Raw genomic sequence first — 20,579 nt, forward strand, 5'->3', positions numbered from 1 at the left:
TGGTGAACCATTTTTATAAGTAGTCTATTTTGTACCACTTTTATGTATGATTAGATTAATCTCGTCTAGATGTTTCTATCTTGTGCCTTCCACACTAGATTTCTCTCCCAACTCCTTTTGCACAATTGCTTCCACACAAACTCACAAAGATGGAGGGATGTCATGGCGACAAGTAGATCTAATTGTAGGCGGAGCACACGACAAATCTAGTTGACCACAAGAGTCACGAAGTGGAGTGACGCTACTTCCACATAGACTTGTGAAGGTGAAGGGGCATTGCGCCCATAGCAAATTTTGTTGACATCGAGTCTCACAAAGGTGGAGCGGCATCGCGTGCAGCAGATCTGATTGTCAATAGTGTACGCGACTGATTTGGTTGACGAAAAACCCTCAACGAGAGTCACTTAATTTTCTAACAACAATAACCTCATTGATCGACTCTTGTGATTTGATGCGACATCAATTTTGAAAAACCCTTTAGATCTCAAATTTCGCTACTGGAACTACATCCATCGACTCTTGTGATTTGATGCGATGTCAATTTTGGAAAACCTTTTAGATCTCAAATTTCTCTATTGGAACTACATCCATCGACAAAAAAGAGATGAGTCATATATGATTGTTTTCTAACTTCTCAAATTTATTTGAATGTTTCATTTGAATATTAATTGATTTTGTTCTTATAACTATGATTGCCTTTGTAAAAACTAAAAAAGAGGTGAATTTAAAAGTGTTCAAGGTATGAGGCATGATTGAAAAATAATGTTTGTTTATGACCAAATATGAAGTATTGTACTATTTAAGTGATGCGATGTAAAAAAACAAATCATTTGAAGCTTAGATTGGATGATTGCAAGAAGGGAAGACTTGAATCAACAAAAATAATGTTTTTCTAAGTCTAATATTTTTATTTGTATACTTGTACTTACAGAAAATGAAATGTTATATTTTATAAAAAATAAAATTAAAGAATGGGGTCAAACATAGGAGCTTGGAGGCTGCAGGTTGATCGAGAAGACTATGATAATGAGGAAGAAAAAATATAACAGAAAAGGCGTATATACCATAATAATGTGAATTTAGATTAATCTAACGGATAATATTAATGATTTATTTTGTACTACTTATAAAGGTGGTTCATGTTAGCCTCAGCCTTCATATAATGATAGAAATTATGAAAGGTGTGTGCTATAAAGTAGTGCAAATCTAAACCATACAATTAGTATTTCTTATCCTATAATGGAGAGTAATAAAATGTTTTTTGACCTATTGAAATAGGCCGGATTTGATTAGTTAAATTGTTTAATTTGCTAAAGAGTATAAACAATATGGATTGGATTCGAAAGTTTTGAAGCCAACATATCTTTAGTCCAATTTAACTCACTTCAATTCTATCAGTTGGTTGTTCTTTTTTAAAGTTAGCTTAAAAAATTAACTTTAAAAACCTATTATTTTGTTTTAAACATACTCATTAAATTTGGTTAGACTTTAAATTTAGTTTAATGGAAATAAATAAATAAATAATTTAAACATTTTAAATGTTTACCAGTAAAAAAATAAATTTGGATGTGCACATATAAAATTGATTTTAAATAAATATGACTATAAAATAACGTGTTTTTTTTTAGCAAATATTAGAAAATTGATTTTCATAGAGCATCGTATTTGAAAACTTACAAACAAAAATGGTTTTATCATATGATCAAGTGAAACCAACACAGCTTACAGAGTTTAGAAAATATAGAAATAAACGGAAATAGATATTACTTTTATAATCATGGAGTAAAATTAAAATAAAAAATAGATATTTTAACCAAGCAAACCTTAGTTTTTAGAATAACAGACAATAAAATTAAATTAACTGGTTATACGTGTCATTTGTAAGAATGATAGCCTTTATGTTTTAAAGAATAATAATACTCCAATAAGTATATATTTTATTTGATTTTAATTTTGAACTGTATCATGATATAACTAGTTAAAGTTCAATTATGAACATGACCGTTTTTTTTAATAACGAAGAGCTCTTTTTTTTCCAACTAAATATCTCATTAAACATTGGCCACCAAAAAAAAATCTCATTAAACATTAAAGTCAGTTTAACCAAGCTCGATACTTCACAATTCATAGGATTGGTTACGTATTATGTGTCCTGTGAAAGTTTATAAAATGACCAATATTTTCTAAATTATAGCTTTCTTTAATTTATGTTTATTTTAAGTCAACATATTTTTATAATTGTAAAATGGATGTCGTACTATTCTTTTTTTGTTTTTTTATTAAAAATATTGAAAATAATATTTAATTACTTTCATTATTTCTATAAAAAAAAATTAAAACTAATATGTATAATCTATACCTATATAAAAATTGTTCTTCAAAACCCGTACATTTGCACGTGACTACTCTTGGTAATATTTAATTACTATTAAATATTTTTAAATTTTAATTAAAATTTAAAAATAACGTCTTTTGTGTTGGATCAATCGGTCAACTGAGTCTGAAGTCTAAAGTAGCTCATCAAACAGAAACGTCACAAAAAGGCAACTAAGTCACAAGTCTCTCTCTCTTTTTTATTAGTCCGGAGCTTCAGTCTTCTCTATGAAAGTATGCATATATGCAAGTAACTTCCATGATTCTTCATCTAGACTCCGATTCTTTATTTCAGTAACATTTGATGTTTCCACTACTCCTTCCCCAAAACTTTTATTTGAAGTGTATTATTATTATTATTATGTTCTCTTTTCCATTTGTCTGAACCACTCAATCTTATATAATTATTTTGTAAAAATGTCATGTTTGATTTTTATTCAACAATATGAAATTATTATTATTTATTTGATTTTAAAAGCGAGCGTGAAAATGGAAAAGAAAAGATAAAAATAAATTAAACAACAGTAGAAACTTTGCTCTCAATAAATAATTGAAGATGATGAATATCATGTACGCATCAAATATAATAGTATAATACATAATTATTTGTGTTATACATTGAATATCGAACATGATGAATAGAAACAGAGAAATTGTATTGTGACTCAATTAGTCATACTACGGAGTTTGCTTATGTTTTATCCCTTATCGTGCAACCAAAAGTAATTTAATTGAAAAAATAAACACGTATAAGATTAACTACTATAGATTCATTTTAATTAAGTCACAACTGTCATACACGTATCAAGTTAAAATGATTAATTATATCATGACTAACTTACACTATCTCTGTCTCAAAAAAACTTACACTATCTCAAAGAAAATTCAAAGATTCAACTTGGAAAACTGTTTTGAAGGTAATCACTCAAAAGATTTCTAAATACAAAGAGTACACGAGCACTTTTAATGAATCTTTATGTGGAAGAATAACACTATCAAGCAATTAACTGTTCAGTAAATGATTTGAACACGTATACTTGAAAATAAAATACAAAAACCTTATTGAAAACTTTTAAATGAGCTGAGTTAGCTAATGCTGAATATGGAATGGATATAACCTAACTCTTGTTGGTCAGATCAGATATCAAATCACTCGTTACTTTACAGTTTTAAATAGAAAATGGAGAATAATACGTCGTGCATTGCACGATGACTGGCTCAAATTGTTCTCATTGGAACGCTGACGACAATTATCTTCTTTCTATAATAAAAATTGATCAAGATAAAAGCTGGGTCAAATGTTCGCGTAGCGATGAAATACTCGACTAAACCAGCTGGCATAATATTATCAAACACTTCTAATTATGTAAATTAATTAGAAACTTATAAAATTTCATTGAAATAGTATTTTTTAGTTCTCAACTAATTTTTATTTATAAGTAATTTTCTTTAACGTATAGAGATAACACATAAAAGTAAGGGTAAATGTCCCTTTCAAGTTTCAAGCCTTCTTTTCTTTTTTTACTAATATTTTGCATGGCCAATTTCGTTCTTATCCCTTGAAAAGTAAGATTGCCTTTGATTTTGTTGATTATAATAAGTGATTTAACGAATAAAAAAGTTGTTAGAGTATGTCTTAAGTTAAAGAACAAACGGGCGTGGGCGTGTGACCAAGAAACAGACAACTTCATATGATATGAAGGTTCGGTATTTGGAAAGAGCAAGGCCATGTGATCTATACAAAATCATGGCTTATATTATTATTTTTCATTTTATATGAATTATATTTGAGTAGATAGATTGTACCGCTTTCAATTAGTATTATAAGCTCCAAGGAGTAATTAATTACCTTAATTAAGCATCTTGCGTCTCGCAGGGGACCAGGCAAGTTGCAACTTTCCATCTTTATCTTTAGAGGTGAGAACTGGGAAATGAAAAAGTATCAGTGCTCTCTAACTCACAGGATAATTGGGATTTCGCAATTATCACTCTGTTCAAGTCGCTTTCAAATCATGGCAAAAAAATAACACAAGGGAAATTTCTTCTGAAGTTTAATTTTTAGTTTTTGAATATAATTACAGTATGAATTAAATTATTTTAAATTTAACATTAAAACATTTCTTAAGACAAAAAAAAAATCTATATCTGAAGTCACTTAAATATTTTAAAGCCAAAACAAGTAGTCTCTTGTGTTAGTCTAAATTAACAGTCAAGTTTTTTTTTTTCTCGAAAATAAACTTTTTCATTAAAATGAAACTAATATACTTTTAATTTATTTGATGGTTTGTGACCTGGTTTTAACTATAGAAAATTGTTGAGTGCCACCTGACAATTTTGCATTGCGCGGGTGTCGTTTTCCTTCTTTATACTAAGGCAAAGTAGCTTTCTTTTTCGGTACAAGGTCCAGTTTATTTTTTATTTTTTTCCTTTTAGTAAAATAAAATGGGAAAAAGAAAACGAATTTTATTGCATTATTAATAGGAACATCAGGTGGGTCCCAGACAAATAAATAATTTACGCGGAGGAGGACAACTAACCTGACGCCGTTAGCTAAGCAGGGAGCTAGCTCCCGAAGCAAAGGAATGAGGTGGTTCGGAAGTAAAAAAAAAGATGGACTCCGAAGCAAGGAGTAACAGTCGCCGTTAAGAAAAACGTAGTTCACAAAGGAAGACCTAGTCTGGTCAGCCAACAACACCTGTCCGTTGTAGAGTCAGACGAGGCGGTCTTAATAAACCTTCTCTTTCTCTTTCTCTCTCTCTCTTGATTTCTTTCGTGACGCGTCATATTGGTTTATTGCAAGGTCGGTGGCAACCCAACCCTACCCTTGTCTCCTTTCTCATATGCTATATATCAGCCTCCTCCACCTAGCACTTGCTCCAATTCACTACCACCAAACACAACACAACACAGCATACCGTGTTTCATTTTCTCTCACACACAAACCTCCTTCGTTTTCATTTACTTCTCAGGAGGTATAACTACTATTTTTCGCTTTTTTTTTAAAAAAAAAATTGATTAAATCTTTTGCCATGGGAACCCAGATTTTGCGACCTCAGGACTGCTTGGTAGAACGAATCAGGGCTCCTCCGGCTGACTTTTCCCGGCGGAGGAGTTCCGGTAATTACTGTAATTATTATTACTACAACAACAACAACAACCATGTCGCCACTTCCAGGTCGTGCCGGAAGCCTGTTAGCCGACCCGACCAAAGGAAACGGGCTGCTCCCGGTTCTGCCCAGCCGGTGGTGGCGGAGGCCGCGGCGGCGGTGTTGAAGAGACCGAGCCGTGATGATTCAAGGGTGGCCAGGAGCCAAAGTTTGGAGATGACTACGATTCTACGTAGGGGCCAGTCGCTTGATTCGGCTGTGAAGAGCGAGGTGTACGCCGGATCTGCGTTCGCGGTGTCTCCGTCGCCGGAAGCGCTTCCTCTGCCGTCTTTTTCGACGAAGAAGCAGGACTCAGTGGCGGTTGATGACTCCGCCACGCGAGATCTGAGGCGTCTGCTCCGCCTCGAATGAAAACGAGCCGGGTTGCAGTCCCGGGTTTCTGGGTCGGGTTGGACCCGACAAATTATCCATATTCCCCTCTCTCTCTCACCTTATTATTACTATCTAGAATCTTCTCTTTCTCTTATCCTCTCCGTAACCGTTACCGTTACGCCCGTCCCGGTTTGAAGTTCTGACCCGACTGTGATTTTTTTAAACGGAAGGGTGGATGATCTGATCTAAACTAGGGGGTGAAATGTTTAAAGGTTTGGAGTAGCGTATGGGCCGTGAGGCTATGATTATGTATCATGTAACTTGTAACATATTTCTTGGGTTGTTTATTAAAACATTAAAATAAAATTTAGGGTTTATATACTTGTAACACTAATACCAATCAGTTCAAAGGGGTGGGAAGAAATGAGGAAGAAGCATAAGAAGGAGGAAATGTAAGTTAGTTTTGTAAAATCCAGCAAGTGTTTGAATTTGGTGTAGGTTGGGCTTTCAGCTATGAACAGTTTGATGTGATCAAGTATAGTTCGTGCTGTGTTGTGAAACACGGTGATCAACAAGTGAATGGTTCTGGTTCGTGCTCTGTTGTGAATTTGCCAGCTTCTCTTTGTACGCTATTTTTTGTAAAGTGGAGCAAATTATTAACTTGAGGAGATTTGATCAGATTTAGTTTCTGCAAGTTTTTTCTTGTTTTGCAAAGACATCCCCGGATAAGAATAAACAAATGCTTTTCGTATTTTTTTTTTCAGAATTACTTTTCGTAAATTTGAGATTTAGATCAATTAATATTTGCATCATATTATAAAAAATAAAAATAATATACTTGTAGTAATATGTAGTGTATCTAGGCATCTTACGTCAAGAACCATGAAGTGACATATTACATTATCTTCAGAGAATAATAATTTATGAGAGAATTAAAATTATTATATTTTGCAAAACTAAAATTAAAAAAAAATATATTTTATAATACTAATAATAATCTTTATCTTAAATTTTATTTATAATCGATTAATATTGTAGACATTTCACATTTCATTTTAGGTATAGTTGTATAATGCAGTAATATATGGGATGTTTTTATATCAGTAGTAATATGTTGTATCCATAGTCTATATGTATGAGATGTCCAAATTTTAATTAGATATAATAATACAGTTTCTATTAGACCAAATTTATGGATAAATACAAGCTTACTGATTATATATATATATATATATATATATATATATATATATATATATATATATATATATATATATATATATATATATATTTAATATATGGTTATTTTAGTTCATATGTAATATATATGGACAAACTAAATTTTAGTTCAATTCTTGTGGAGTCAAGACAAATGGAAATGGATCCCTCCATTTCCTTTTTCTACCATTTCTTCTATTTTTATAAGCTTTCGAAAAAATAAATCAAAATAGTTGATGGTTGATCAATGAGTGAATAGTTTAAGAGATATATATTTGATTATTTTACTTGAGTTTTAGATTTAATTGTTTGTGAGAAAAATAAAAGTTTTGTGACAAATTTAAACCTTATCATACTATATTGAGAAATCATACGTATATCACAAATGGTAAATATACAACTAAGAGAAAAGAGGAAGAGAAATTTAAATTTAAATACAATAAATAATAAGATGAAAGAGATAGAAAAATATAAAATATAATAAATGTATAAATTATTGTCTGTCTACCACTTCTTTCTTATATATCTTTAGTCGGAAAAAATTGCAGGATGTGGCGTTTGGCAAAGATCGCAGTTAAAAACATCGTGCGATAAATCTCAAATTAATTAAGGTAAATAAACAATAACCTGACAAATCACCAGGGAGGAAGCAATCTAAAGGTTACTCGAATTGATAAGTTATTGACCAACAATTGGGCTTTGAGGGGAGCCCTGCAATGGAAGAATTTGTAGATCAGAAAATTACTTGAAAACAATTGCCTCAAGCAAGGCCCAAAAAAAATCATATCAAGCCTAGTGAATAAGATCGACACTGAAATGTCATGGAGTGTACGAGGGAGGGCATTTGAATCGGGCTTCTCCCATTTTGTCTCCACAAAAATAATCCTTTCACCACACATTCCTCATTTTAAAAAGTAATTTTGATTTTTTGGAATAGTTTTTTCAAAATGATTTTGAAGCACTTATTTCTATTTTAGAATAGTCATTAGTCATTTTGAAATTTAGGTAATTATCAGTTCGGAATAAAAATAAGTATTCCAAAATATTCTAGCAAAGTTATTATAAACAGTAAAAATTATCTTTCGAAATAATTACTTCAGAATAAGGTGATACAAAATTATTCCAGAATAGCTATTATGGAAGGTGATTTTTACCCTATGGAATAACTATTTCACGATAGAAATAAGTGTTCCAAAATTATTTTGGAATAATCATTTCGAAAAATAATTTTTATCTTCCAGAATAGTTATTCTAGAATATAAATAAGTGTTCCAAAACTATTCTAAAATAAGGTGATACAAAATTATGTTAGAATAATTATTCTAAAAAGGTAATTTTTATCTTCCGAAATAAAAATAAGTACTCCAAAATTATTACAAAATGATTATTTTAAAAGATAATTTTTACCTTTTGAAATCCTCTAATAAAATACTAAAAAACAATTCCAAAATGATTTTTATATAAGAAAAATTCACTTTCAAAATACTTTTTTGAAATGGAAAAACCATTCTGAAATTACTGTTCCACAACCAATGCCTTTCCCCACACTAGAAACCCAAGGTGTAAAGGAAGGAAAGGAAAGGTGGCGGCACGATGTTGATGAAGAGGGTGTAAGGGTTGACATGGTGGAGGACGAGGTAGTTGTTGTCACAGGAAGGTGAACGACCTGACGCGATGTGGAAGATGAGGTCCCTACTGCCACGGAACTAACATATGAGATAGATATGGTTGTTTCATGCTTCAGTTCGAAACTAATTAGAAAAATGAAAAAGATTTTCTCAGGAACTAATTACTTCAACCAATGGATTAATTAAAGTTTAATTGAAATTGGCTGACAATTATATTCTTGAATTTAATGGTACATACCTTGATACATATTAGTTTTCCTTTATTATACTGCAGCCTGACTGAACTTATATAGGAAATATTAAACAGCACTGATAAAGTGATCACACAGTGACTTGTTTTAATCTTACAAGACAATTTTTCTTCTCTTAAACTTCTTAATATAAAAGAATATTTCTTGAGATGAAAATAAAACTTAGTCGCTGTTTAGCTGCGAACTTTTAAGATTATCATCATAGGAGGCACTTGAAAATTAAACATAAGAGTGATTATAAGACTTTTGAAGTCTCATTTCAAAAGTCGCATGTATTAGTTTGTTTAGATAAATATTTTTCAATTCCTCAATTGGTTTTTCAAAATGTTGATAAAAAAGTACTTTTCAGAAAACGTTTCTAAAAATTTCCATGAATTAGTATTCAAAATATTGAATTTGATTCTTTTAATATGAGATGAATTTTATAGAATCAAATATAAAATCATAGCTATCAATTAAATATCAAATAGTTAAGGTATTATTATGTAACCCCAAGCCATGCATGTCAAATATTTTTAGACTAATATATACTATTCTCACAATAGTTTCTCACAACAGTACTGTTGCACAACTCTTTTTCCCTCTATATTACACCATGCATCTTACAAGTTATCTCACTTGTCTTCCCCTTCTTATAATAAAACTATGGTGAGATAGTTATGTATAAATAGCATTACTTATTTGTATAATTGCACATAAAACGAATTTGGCATCCTCTTAAGATTTAATCAGCAGTAACGGAAGATGCAATTTTTATTTTTTTAATTATTGACCTACCTTCGGATAGCGACGTTGAAAGCCACTAGTTTCATAATTTACATATTTTTGAATGGGTATTAATTGACGGATAAAAGAAACCAACTGAGCTGTACTGACAAAGGCGGCTTTTGATATTTGGAGTATAATTTAAGGAATTAAATTTTATTCCATAACTGTCTCTCATTATATGTTGTTTGAACAATCTCAATATGCATATTTTACATTTTTTTTGAACAGTCTCATTATATGTTGTTTGAACAGTCTCAATATGCATATTTTCCACATCCTACTATGGGTTCATGTCATTTGTTTGAACAGTCTCATTATATGTTGTTTGAACAGTCTCAACATGCTGCACAAAGTGTCCTTCAAATGATATCTCTTTTGTTTGTTGTTATCATAAAAGTTGTTGCCTTTGTTTTTTTTTATTTTTTTATATAGGTCTTGTTTGGCTCTTGACACCACTACTAACACGTAAAAAAATAAAGACTAGAATAGGAGCAAACACACCATTAAAGTTTAGTTTAAAGCTTCACAAGGATCTTGAAGGAAAGAAGGTTGACAGCACACTTTACAAACAAATTATTGGTAGTTTGATGTATTTAACTGCAACGAGACCCGATATAATGTATTCTGTAAGTATGACTAGTAGATACATGGAGGAAGCTACATAATTACATTTGTTGGCTGCTAAAAGATCCTACACAAGGAATCAGAGAATTTGGGTTATTCTATAAAAAGGGTGAAAAATCTAATTTATTGGGTTTCACGGTCAGTGATTATGCAGGAGATCAAGATAATAAAAAGAGTACTTTTGATTATGTCTTTATGTTTGGGAACCGGTGTCATTTCATGGTTATCTAAGAAACAACCAATAGTTACTTTGTCAAGCACAGAAGCTAGATTTGTTACTGCTAGAGCTTGTGCTTGTCAAGCCATTTGGTTAAAGAGAATTCTTGAAGAATTGAAGTTCAAACAACCAGGTGCAACCACAATATTTTGTGACAATAACTCAGCTATTAAATTGTCCAAGGATCCTGTGCTGCATGGAAGAAAATAAAAAAATATTTATTTTGAGTAGTTCAATTATTATCCTAATTTTAAGGAGTTAGCGGGTTACTTCACGTAGCATAATGATTATTTTTCCTTAAATGTTAGGATTTCGTTTCAAATTATGCAATAGTAGATTAGAAAAACGCATTTATCATATTCTAGTCTTTATTTCTTTACATGTTAAGAGAGTCTTCAATATTTATTATTATTTTTAAATCAAAGAGGCAAAGAGTTCCCAACAATTGGAATTAAAATCCGCGTAAAAACACAATAGAAGCAACATCCGTTAGAACAACGATGAAAACAAAAGATGGAACTACATCAAAAACTTTAACTTGATCAATTAAACATAAGCCATAACCAACAAGATTATCCGTCACTTGATTTCCTTCAAGCAAGACATGACTCCAGAATAAATTGCCACCCTCCATCTTAAATTGGATGACACTTTGGACAATTTAGAGGAAGAATGCGTTTTGGGATAACCTTTGCTTAACAAGTCAATCGAAATTTGAGAATCAGATCCCACATGAAACTCTAAATCCACGGCTCCAGGCCAACTGCACACCCAACAGATCAATATGTAACTGTATTAAAGTAAGGAAAATTCTAAATGGCACAACATGTTTTCCGTAAAAACACCAACTTGAAATTGAGTTATTCTATAAAACAGCCGCAACCTGTTTTCGTGCAATTCGTTCAAAACTGTTCAATACTATGTAGCAGTTCTCTTGAATTGAATACTCGAAGATAGAAGCTTATCACTTTTAATTAATTAATGATCCACAAACATTTATTAAAAATATAAAAAAGAAATTATTTTTTTTCATAATTTAAAATTAATTTATGCACTTATTTTTAATAAAAAAAAACTTTTTAGCTTATCCGGTAGATGAGATGTATGGGTTATTTTGACTTTTAAGGTAAGCTTAATTAATTTTACTTTATTTTTTTTTCTCGAATAAGTCTTATAATTTTTTTATTTTTTTTATCAAGATAGGACTTATTGTAGATGTCATTCTTAATCACTTCATGTTTATCAATTAACAATTTAACATTACTAATTCTAATGAATAATGCATGTACTATTATTATTTATTCTTAATATTACTTCGGTCTTCCAATTTAACAAGGTATCATAAATGACGTTTAACAATTAACATGGTTAATTAAATCCCTAAGGACGTCATTTTGATAAGTTTTCCTTCTTCCATTTTTGTCGTTGCTCTACTTTCGTACACACACGCATATATAGATCCGTCGAACTTTATGTGTTTGTGTGGATTTTTATTTTTTTTTCCTATTCTGAAATTTCCTTGAATCGTTCAATGCGCATGACATGGAATAACGCCAATTGCGATAATATATAAAAGGTCTTCAAAGCACAGGAATGACCGAATGATTCTAAGTCAATTAGAAATGAAGTTATTTTACTGAGAATCTGCCAAATCCCTTTTTGTGCTTCTATAAGATCAACACAGTAGCATCAGGCGTAGAAAGAAAAGAAAGAAAGAAGCGAATAGTACGTAGGTAGGTGTGTGAAAAAATGATTGCAGACAGCTCATCCTTAAACACCCCATCAGCGTTACCAAGTAGCTCCCAAAACAGAGGCACAGGAGTGACAAACACAACACTCTCAGCATTTGGCAGCCTCATAAAGCTTCTCCCTACAGGTACAGTCTTCGTGTTCCAATTCGTGAATCCCGTTTTGACCAACAGCGGTGATTGCAACGCCACCAGCAAGTGGCTCTGCAGCATTCTCCTCGTTCTCTGTGGGTTCAGCTGCGCCTTTTCTTCCTTCACCGATAGCTACACAGGCAGTGACAACCAGAGGCACTATGGCATCGTAACTACCAAGGGGTTGTGGCCTTCACCAGCATCCAACACCGTTGACTTGTCAACCTACAAACTCAAGTTTGGAGATTTGGTGCATGCTGTGTTATCCTTGTCAGTGTTTGCGGTTTTAGGGCTGTTGGACACCAACACTGTGCACTGTTTCTACCCTGGTTTTGAGTCAACTCAGAAGCGTCTGCTTCAGGTGTTGCCCACAGCTATTGGGGTATTTGCGGGTGGGTTGTTCATGATTTTCCCCAATGATCGCCATGGAATTGGATACCCTTTAACTTCTGATTCTAACGACACCTCCCCAAAATCCAATGATACCACCGCCTCACCTCCACAAAATATTAATCCCAATGACAGTACTACTGTTTAGTATTGCTATAGCTAGTGTTTTATTTTTTTAGTAACTAAATAATGATGTGCTGTAGCAACTTTTTGTGCCTCTGAAATAATAGGCGCAAGCTGCTAACTATATATGTTAATAATGTTATGTATCTAGCTACCTGCATGCATGCATGGTATGAAAGTGTTGTTGAACTAGGCTTTTGGCTACTGTATAGTGAAGAATCGTCTTTTTTCTTTTGAGCGCCTTGAAATAACTAGTGTTTATTTGTTGAAATTAACTTGGGTTGTTGTTAATCATTTGTATAGCCAATTTTCTTTTTGTAAAACTGATGTATTAAACTTTGAAATAGTATTATCTCTGTATCTCATAGCAAGTTTGTTTCACATTTCTGAACACTGCAGAGGATTAGGAGACTGCAGTTTAATTTATCTTCTCAAGGCGTTATATGTGCACGGAACAAGTTTGTTCCCTTCCTTCTAACCAGCGTGGACTTTACATCAAACGGAGAAATATGTTTGGATAAAAGTTGAAAATCTGTTTTTAGAATTTTTTTTATTTCTCATTTCTAAGGCACACAAAATGAAGAAACAAGAATTTATTATTTTGAAAATAAAACCTGTAATTGGCATCCAAACATACACCGAGTCATTACCTATTTATGTGTCATATTTAGAGGCTTATAGGTAGTATACGTAAACGACCTTTCAAATTTTGAGTTTTCATAAAAATTGTGGTAAAAACCACATGGTTATACACTTATTTAAATGAATAAATATTGCAAGCAGAGGCGAACGAAAGGGACTTGCAGGGTCACTTAAATTATTATAAAAATGATTTTATGGTTTCTTAAAATTTATATAAACAAACTATTTGAAAAATGATATATTAAAATTACTGATGGTCGACACTTAAAAGAAAATAAAGAGAGAAATATAAATATGTAAGATAACATAATAATCTGATAGAAAAAGAGATAAAGAGACGATATTACAGTTATTAATTAAGTATTTATGATGTTTATGTGTATACATATAATTATTTAAAATTATTTAATCCATTTAATTTATTATTTTTGTAATATTATTTTCGTATTCAATATACTTATATACTTTTTTTTTTATAAAAATATTAGATATATATAATATATTAAACTTATGGTTATTTTATGTGTGTAAAAAATTAATTTTTTTATCACTTTCTATTAGACTATTCATCTTATCTCACTTTTCATTTTTATTTTTCATTATAAAAACTACGATGAGATATTTATGTAAAAAAAGCATTAATCATTTTTATATATAGCAGCATAATAGGCTAATTTGGCATCATATTAAGAAATTTAATGAGCATTAAAGGAAGATGCATTTTTTTTTTTAAATGTTGACCTACCTTTTTTAAAATGTTACCGCAATAGTAGGTACTACGTAACATTCTTGCTCGGGGAATTAAAGGCAGCCCTGATTCCTGGTTTCGTAATTTACATTATTTTTTAATGGTTATTGACGGATAAAAGAAATTATCGAGTAGTTCAAACCAAGGCTGCTTTAGTAACAAAAAAAAAGGTTGCTTTAATACCAAAAAAAAAAAACCAAGGCTGCTTTAATACAAAAAAAAACAAGGCTGCTTTTGTTATTTAATTGAATTAAATTTATTCATGTAACGGGTCTCATTATATATGTTGTTTAAATAGTCATCAGTCAACTTTTTTTTTTAACGTAAAATATAAAATAATTTCAAATTCTTCAATGTTGATCTGGACTTCTTTCGTTTTTAAATTTCATCGAGTAAGAATGGAAATACATCATTAATTTTGCTTTATCCTACAGTTTTTTTGGGATGAATATCTTATCGATCTGTTCTAGATGAAGAATGTTGATGTGTTGAAATAGACTACTTAATGTGTTTGATGTGGACAATTGTTTGTAGACTGAGTTTTTAGTTAATATTGTCCTCATGCATTTTGAGTGGATCGAATTCTAAGATTTGCTGAGTTATATAATTTGGTATTCTGATGATGAAGCTGAGACATTGTAAAATATGGGTACATATCTTCAAATTAAAGGGCAGACATTAAGGTTAATAAGGATTTTACTAAAATGATTGTGTGGATTTAGTTTTTATTTAACCCACGTTTTAAAGTATTTGAGGAATTATAAAATTGATTTGATGGTTGAAAAAAAAAAAAAGATTTTAAGAGTAAAGAAGAAAAGAAAAATTCACGGATTCAAAAATTTCTTATTTTTATTTCTAAAAAAAATTAACAAATTAATATTTATTAATAAAAAAGTTTCAAAATAGGTTAAATCCAATCCATTTAAATAGTGTTATTAGACTGAACGTTCATTTGAAGTCTTTTGAACGGAAAAACAAATACATCTTATGTATATTATATGTGTAATTTATAATTATTAATAAAGCTAATTATTCTATTTTGTATACACATTTCTTATTTTTAATTTATCCTTCAACTATTTTTTAAAACCCCTTACAATCATAAGTAATTATCTAATATTCTTTCAGTACTGATATATAAGAAAAATAATTAATTTCACATTAATTAAGAAATTTAATTGACATCATTTAATTTTTTTAATCTCAAATAAAAAATAAAATTATTTCTAAAATGTCATTCATTAATTAGAACATGGTATTATAAATAAAAGAGTTATTAAAAATAGAATTAAAATTAAATAAAAATATTTTAAAAATAATAACATTAAATAAGATAAAATTAGTTAGATTTATTTATATTCATGTTTAATATATAAAACCATTCTTTTGGTAATATATGCATATAGAGTGAGTAACTATGTCTAATTAAAAAAATAGAAAACACAAGTCACAGAGTTTCAACCAGAAGTTGTAATGATGTTCATGGTTCAAATTAGATCTTAATATGTGTTGACCACAATAATTACTATGATTTTGAGCTAATTTACTACTTGGATTTGGATAGTTCTTTTTTTTAGGAAGATTTGGATAGGTTATTATACGGATTAAGCTAAAAGTTGAATCCATAACAATTCCTTCACAATTAGTGTTATTTTTTTTACTGTCATAATCAGTGTTGTTAGTTAATTTATATATCCACTTATTTAAAATATAAATTTTTGTATTATTTTAATTAAATAAGACAATTAACAAAGTAATGAGCATTTTTTTAAGAATATATCAAATATATATCCTCGTAAAACTGAAGGGTATCACGAGAATTGTGAATTTGTTATCGAATTAAATAAATTAAACATTTTTTGACAGAAGAATAATAAAATTAAAATTTTTGTATACCCATTATATACAAAATTAGTATATTTTTGTTTTAAATTTATTTTAAATTTGACTTTAATCGTCTAATATTTTTCATTTCATTATTTTCTTAATAATTTTTCACTTTAAGTTTAAGTTTCACATACATACATTGTTATTGTAAAAATTTTACACTAACAATTAGTCACAAATTATTATTAATATAATTTTTAAGGTAATAATTATAAAAGTTATCAATTTTTATTATGCAAGAATATTAATTACTAATTGAATATAAGATATCCTTAATGTTTAACAATTAACAATACTTAGAGTTAGTCTAGATAAATTTGTTCATAAACATTTATAAGAGAAAAAATAGAAAAGAAAATTAGTTTATGTATAAGTTAATTTGTAATTTTTTATATTATCTTATCTATAATTTATGTATAAGATAATTTTAATTTATAGATAAATTTATTTCATTTTTACATTTTTTTTTCTTGTAAGTGTTTATGGAAAATTTTTCCATAGATTTATGTCCTTATTTTTGTTTGAAGAAATATGTCCTTATTTTTAATGAATAGTGGATGCATGATTTATTCATGGTTGTGTTATTTATTCGATTTCTTTATTATCACTTCCGTCTTTCAAACTAACAAGGTATCATATATGACGTTAAAATTACCAAAAAAATGTGACGTCTAACAGTTAACATCTTTAATTAAGTCCCTAAAACGTCATTTTGATTAGGTTTCCTTCTTCCATTTTTGTCGTTGCTATACTTTCGTACAATCCTAATCGTGAACCATCACTTAAGTTTCACTTGACCGTTTGATCGTCTATCAATTATCAGAAAATACCCTCATAATCATAGCTTAGTTGAGTCACTAACTAGCCTCACACGACCTCAATCAGCATCACAGACTCCATCGCAAATTCATGCAATTTAGAAAAATGTTCTTTCTCTTTCTGTACCCAAAACGAACTGTCATAACCTACTCTTAGATCGATCTCACACTATGATTAATGTATTGGGTATTCCTATGATTAATGATGTTATCTTGTCCGCTACTTCCATTAAGTTAGAAGATACATGGAAGTGATAGTGACGAAAATAATTAACGTGTAGAAGCAAAAGAATTAAGTAGAAGGATAAATAAAGTTAAATTGATGAGAAACTCAAGAGAAAGATATATATTTGTTTTTAAATGAAAAAAACGACCACCTGTAAAATGTGTCTGTTACTACATTGCCAATTAAATTCTTTGCGTGTGCGTGTTTTCGTTTGACTTTTTTGTGTGCGTTTTTTTTTTTATCTGGTCTGATTTTATATTTTTGTTTTTGGAATCGTTCAATGGGATGGCATTGCATAATGCAATTTGCTATAACAAAAATGTTTGAAAACAGTGCAGAAGAAAGTTCAAAGCTGCCGAATGTCTGAACCATTCTAATTCAATTAGAAATGAGGCCATTTTACTTAGAAACTACCAAGTCCCTGTTTCTTTTTTTATTTATTTGTGTTGTTTTGTTTGTCACACCAACTCCTTATTTCTGCTTCTATAAGATCAACACAATTTGAAAGAAAAAACCCCATCAAAAGATTTGAACCAGAGGAAAAGAAAAGCAAAAAATGAATGCAAACAGTTCATCTATGTCTACAAACACCCAAACCCAACCGTTACTAGGTACAGGCGTGAGCGTGACAAACACAAACACTTCGCCATTCTCAGCAGTTGGGAGCTTCATAAAGCTGCTCCCTACAGGGACTCTCTTCGTGTTCCAATTCCTGAACCCTGTTTTGACCAACAGCGGTGAATGCAACGCCAGCAACAAGTGGCTCAGCGGCATTCTCCTGGTTGCATGTGGGTTCAGTTGCGCCTTTTCTTCCTTCACAGATAGCTACACAGGCAGCGACAACCAGAGGCACTATGGCATCGTAACTACCAAGGGATTGTGGCCTTCTCCAGCATCCGAGTCTGTTGACTTGTCAACCTACAGACTCAAGTTTGGAGATTTCGTGCATGCCGTTTTATCCTTGTTAGTGTTTGCGGTGTTAGGGCTATTGGATACCAACACTGTGCACTGCTTATACCCCGGCTTTGAGTCAACTCAGAGGCTTCTGCTTCAGGTGCTGCCCACAGTTATTGGGGTATTAGCGGGTGGACACTTCGTCATTTCCCCCAGTAATCGCCATGGAATAGGATACCCTTTAACTTCTGATTCTAACACCACCTCCCCAGAACTCAATCACACTACCGCTCCTCCACAACATCCCAACCACACTTCTGTTTAGGATTACTAGCCTTGATGGTATGGCAACTTACATTATTACATCAAAATTAATTTTTATATTATGTAAATTTATATTTATATTAAATATACATTAAATTTTTTAATAATATGCATAACAATGGTTAATGTTGAAATTTGTTGGACACAAGAAGGGTAATGTTTGAAATTTGTTGTAACAATGGTTAATGTTGAAATTTTTAATAATATGCATAACAATAGTTCCTTTATTTTTTACAACTGTGGGCTGGTCTTGTTTTTATATATATATTGGGCTGATCTTGGTATCATTTGTGTACCCAACTTTTTGTATACCACTATACCTATATTTTTCTATAATTATAGTATATCTATATAGTATATAGAGATCATTTGATCAATTTTTTTTAAATAATAAATATTTTGAGGAATAACAAAGGATTTGAATCCAACTTAATTATCATCCCACGATAGTATTAGCCTCATTTAAATAATGTACATAGAATACAAATTGATAATTAACTACCTGTCGACGTAAATAGTAGTACTTAAAACATGCTGGCTAACGTAGCGCAACCATAAGTGATTCTAATAAGATCCAGCTTCTAGAATCGACATTGAGAAAGTCCATTATAAAAGAGTAATATTACACTTGATTCTTGAGATATATTATTATTATTTTTTATTAATCCTGAGATATATTACAAAAAGGTATCATTTGAGTATGGTGAATAATTTTCACAGAAACTATAGAAGTCAATAATACAGGTAGAGAAAGTGAGAGACTGAAATATCTATACCATAGCAGGAAGACACATTTATCATTTAAGCGGCTTTAATAATCATCAGCAGTAAAGCAAATGGCAGTATCATGTTACAAGAACAATTTGGTTTTAAGTTTTAACAACTTCATGCCCTGTCACGAGTGGCAGTAGCAGCAAACACACCATAAGTTACAATATACACACCAAATCTCAGTAGCAACCTTCCCCCAGCTAATAGTTCTTTTTGAAATGTTACATATATAAAGCTAGCCATGTAATAATCAGTTTTCCTTCCCCCAATCCCCATTAAAGAAGATTATTGGTTATCCTCTGTTGCAACTTAAGCATTTAAGTCCTCAACCTACAATTCCAAAGATCAATTAATCATTACTGTCAAGTAATCACACATTTCCCATCAACCATCAACAAATAATGCATCAAGGAGGTTTGAAGATGAATTGCCACTCTCAGTCTCATCAAAGAAACCACTGGCAGCATTTTCTCTTCTAGCTTTACGCTCTTCAATGATAGAATCCTCTGTTTCAGTGCAGTAATTACGGCGAACCTGTTTTACAGGTCTCGCAGCCACAACAAATTTATTTCCATCACGAGATCTCTCTGTAAAATCTGCCCAGACTGGCGAAAAGAATATATATAGTTCAGAAACTACAGTATTATATGGAATATATCAAAAGCAGTTGGAACTAAATATCATAGTGAATATGAGGTAGATTGTGTAACAAAATGCAGTTTGGATTTGGATAGTTTAGTTGATTTAATTGGCTTGCTGTCTGTGTTTCTTTGCCAGAACCAGAAGCAAATGTTTAGAGTTGGAATGAACCTTCCATAAAGACGGTGGAATATAATTTTCCAAAAGCTAACGGCGACTTAAAAAATAGGCACATACACAATAAAGAGCTTTGTTCCCATTGTACAGAGTGTATCACTGAAGCACTCTATAATTGTCTTGATTTTGAATTTTGGTCCCTATACAACAAAATTTTTAATTTTAGTTTCTACGCAATTTCTTTTGTAGTGGTTTATCACTCAGAAAGTTTTCGTAGGCATTTTATACTGCAGGAAAGTTTTCCCTAATATTAGCGAGGGGGACCAGAACTTAGTTAGACATGCATATACAGGACTAAAATTTGCAGATTCTCATTGAGACTAAAAATTAAATTGGGAAAAGAATATAAAGATGAAATAAATAGTTTAACCTACTATAATTTATACGTTGAATAGAAATTGTTTCAACTTGGAAGGAGTAACGGAAATAGGCTTGGCATAAGCAGCAAAGAAAGGGAAGTATTAAATAAAATAAGATAAACCTTTTTTTGTCTCGACACAAT

General features: G+C 30.8%; 3 protein-coding genes across 3 annotated transcripts; all 3 read left to right on the forward strand.

Annotated features, from left to right (window-relative positions):
- The first annotated feature begins 5,099 nt into the window (after positions 1 to 5,099).
- On the forward strand, positions 5,100 to 6,530 carry LOC100818988 (uncharacterized). The gene has a single exon (XM_006583986.3). The coding sequence runs from the start codon at positions 5,403 to 5,405 to the stop codon at positions 5,889 to 5,891; it is 489 nt and encodes a 162-aa protein (XP_006584049.1). The 5' UTR covers positions 5,100 to 5,402; the 3' UTR covers positions 5,892 to 6,530.
- Positions 6,531 to 12,179: 5,649 nt separating this feature from the next.
- On the forward strand, positions 12,180 to 13,203 carry LOC100527493 (uncharacterized). The gene has a single exon (NM_001249892.2). The coding sequence runs from the start codon at positions 12,308 to 12,310 to the stop codon at positions 12,974 to 12,976; it is 669 nt and encodes a 222-aa protein (NP_001236821.2). The 5' UTR covers positions 12,180 to 12,307; the 3' UTR covers positions 12,977 to 13,203.
- Positions 13,204 to 17,561: 4,358 nt separating this feature from the next.
- On the forward strand, positions 17,562 to 20,192 carry LOC100819528 (protein DMP2). The gene has a single exon (XM_003528611.5). The coding sequence runs from the start codon at positions 17,829 to 17,831 to the stop codon at positions 18,489 to 18,491; it is 663 nt and encodes a 220-aa protein (XP_003528659.1). The 5' UTR covers positions 17,562 to 17,828; the 3' UTR covers positions 18,492 to 20,192.
- Positions 20,193 to 20,579: the final 387 nt, after the last annotated feature.

The sequence above is a fragment of the Glycine max genome, chromosome 7, assembly GCF_000004515.6.
Source record: "Glycine max cultivar Williams 82 chromosome 7, Glycine_max_v4.0, whole genome shotgun sequence".
Lineage (NCBI taxonomy): Eukaryota > Viridiplantae > Streptophyta > Magnoliopsida > Fabales > Fabaceae > Glycine > Glycine max.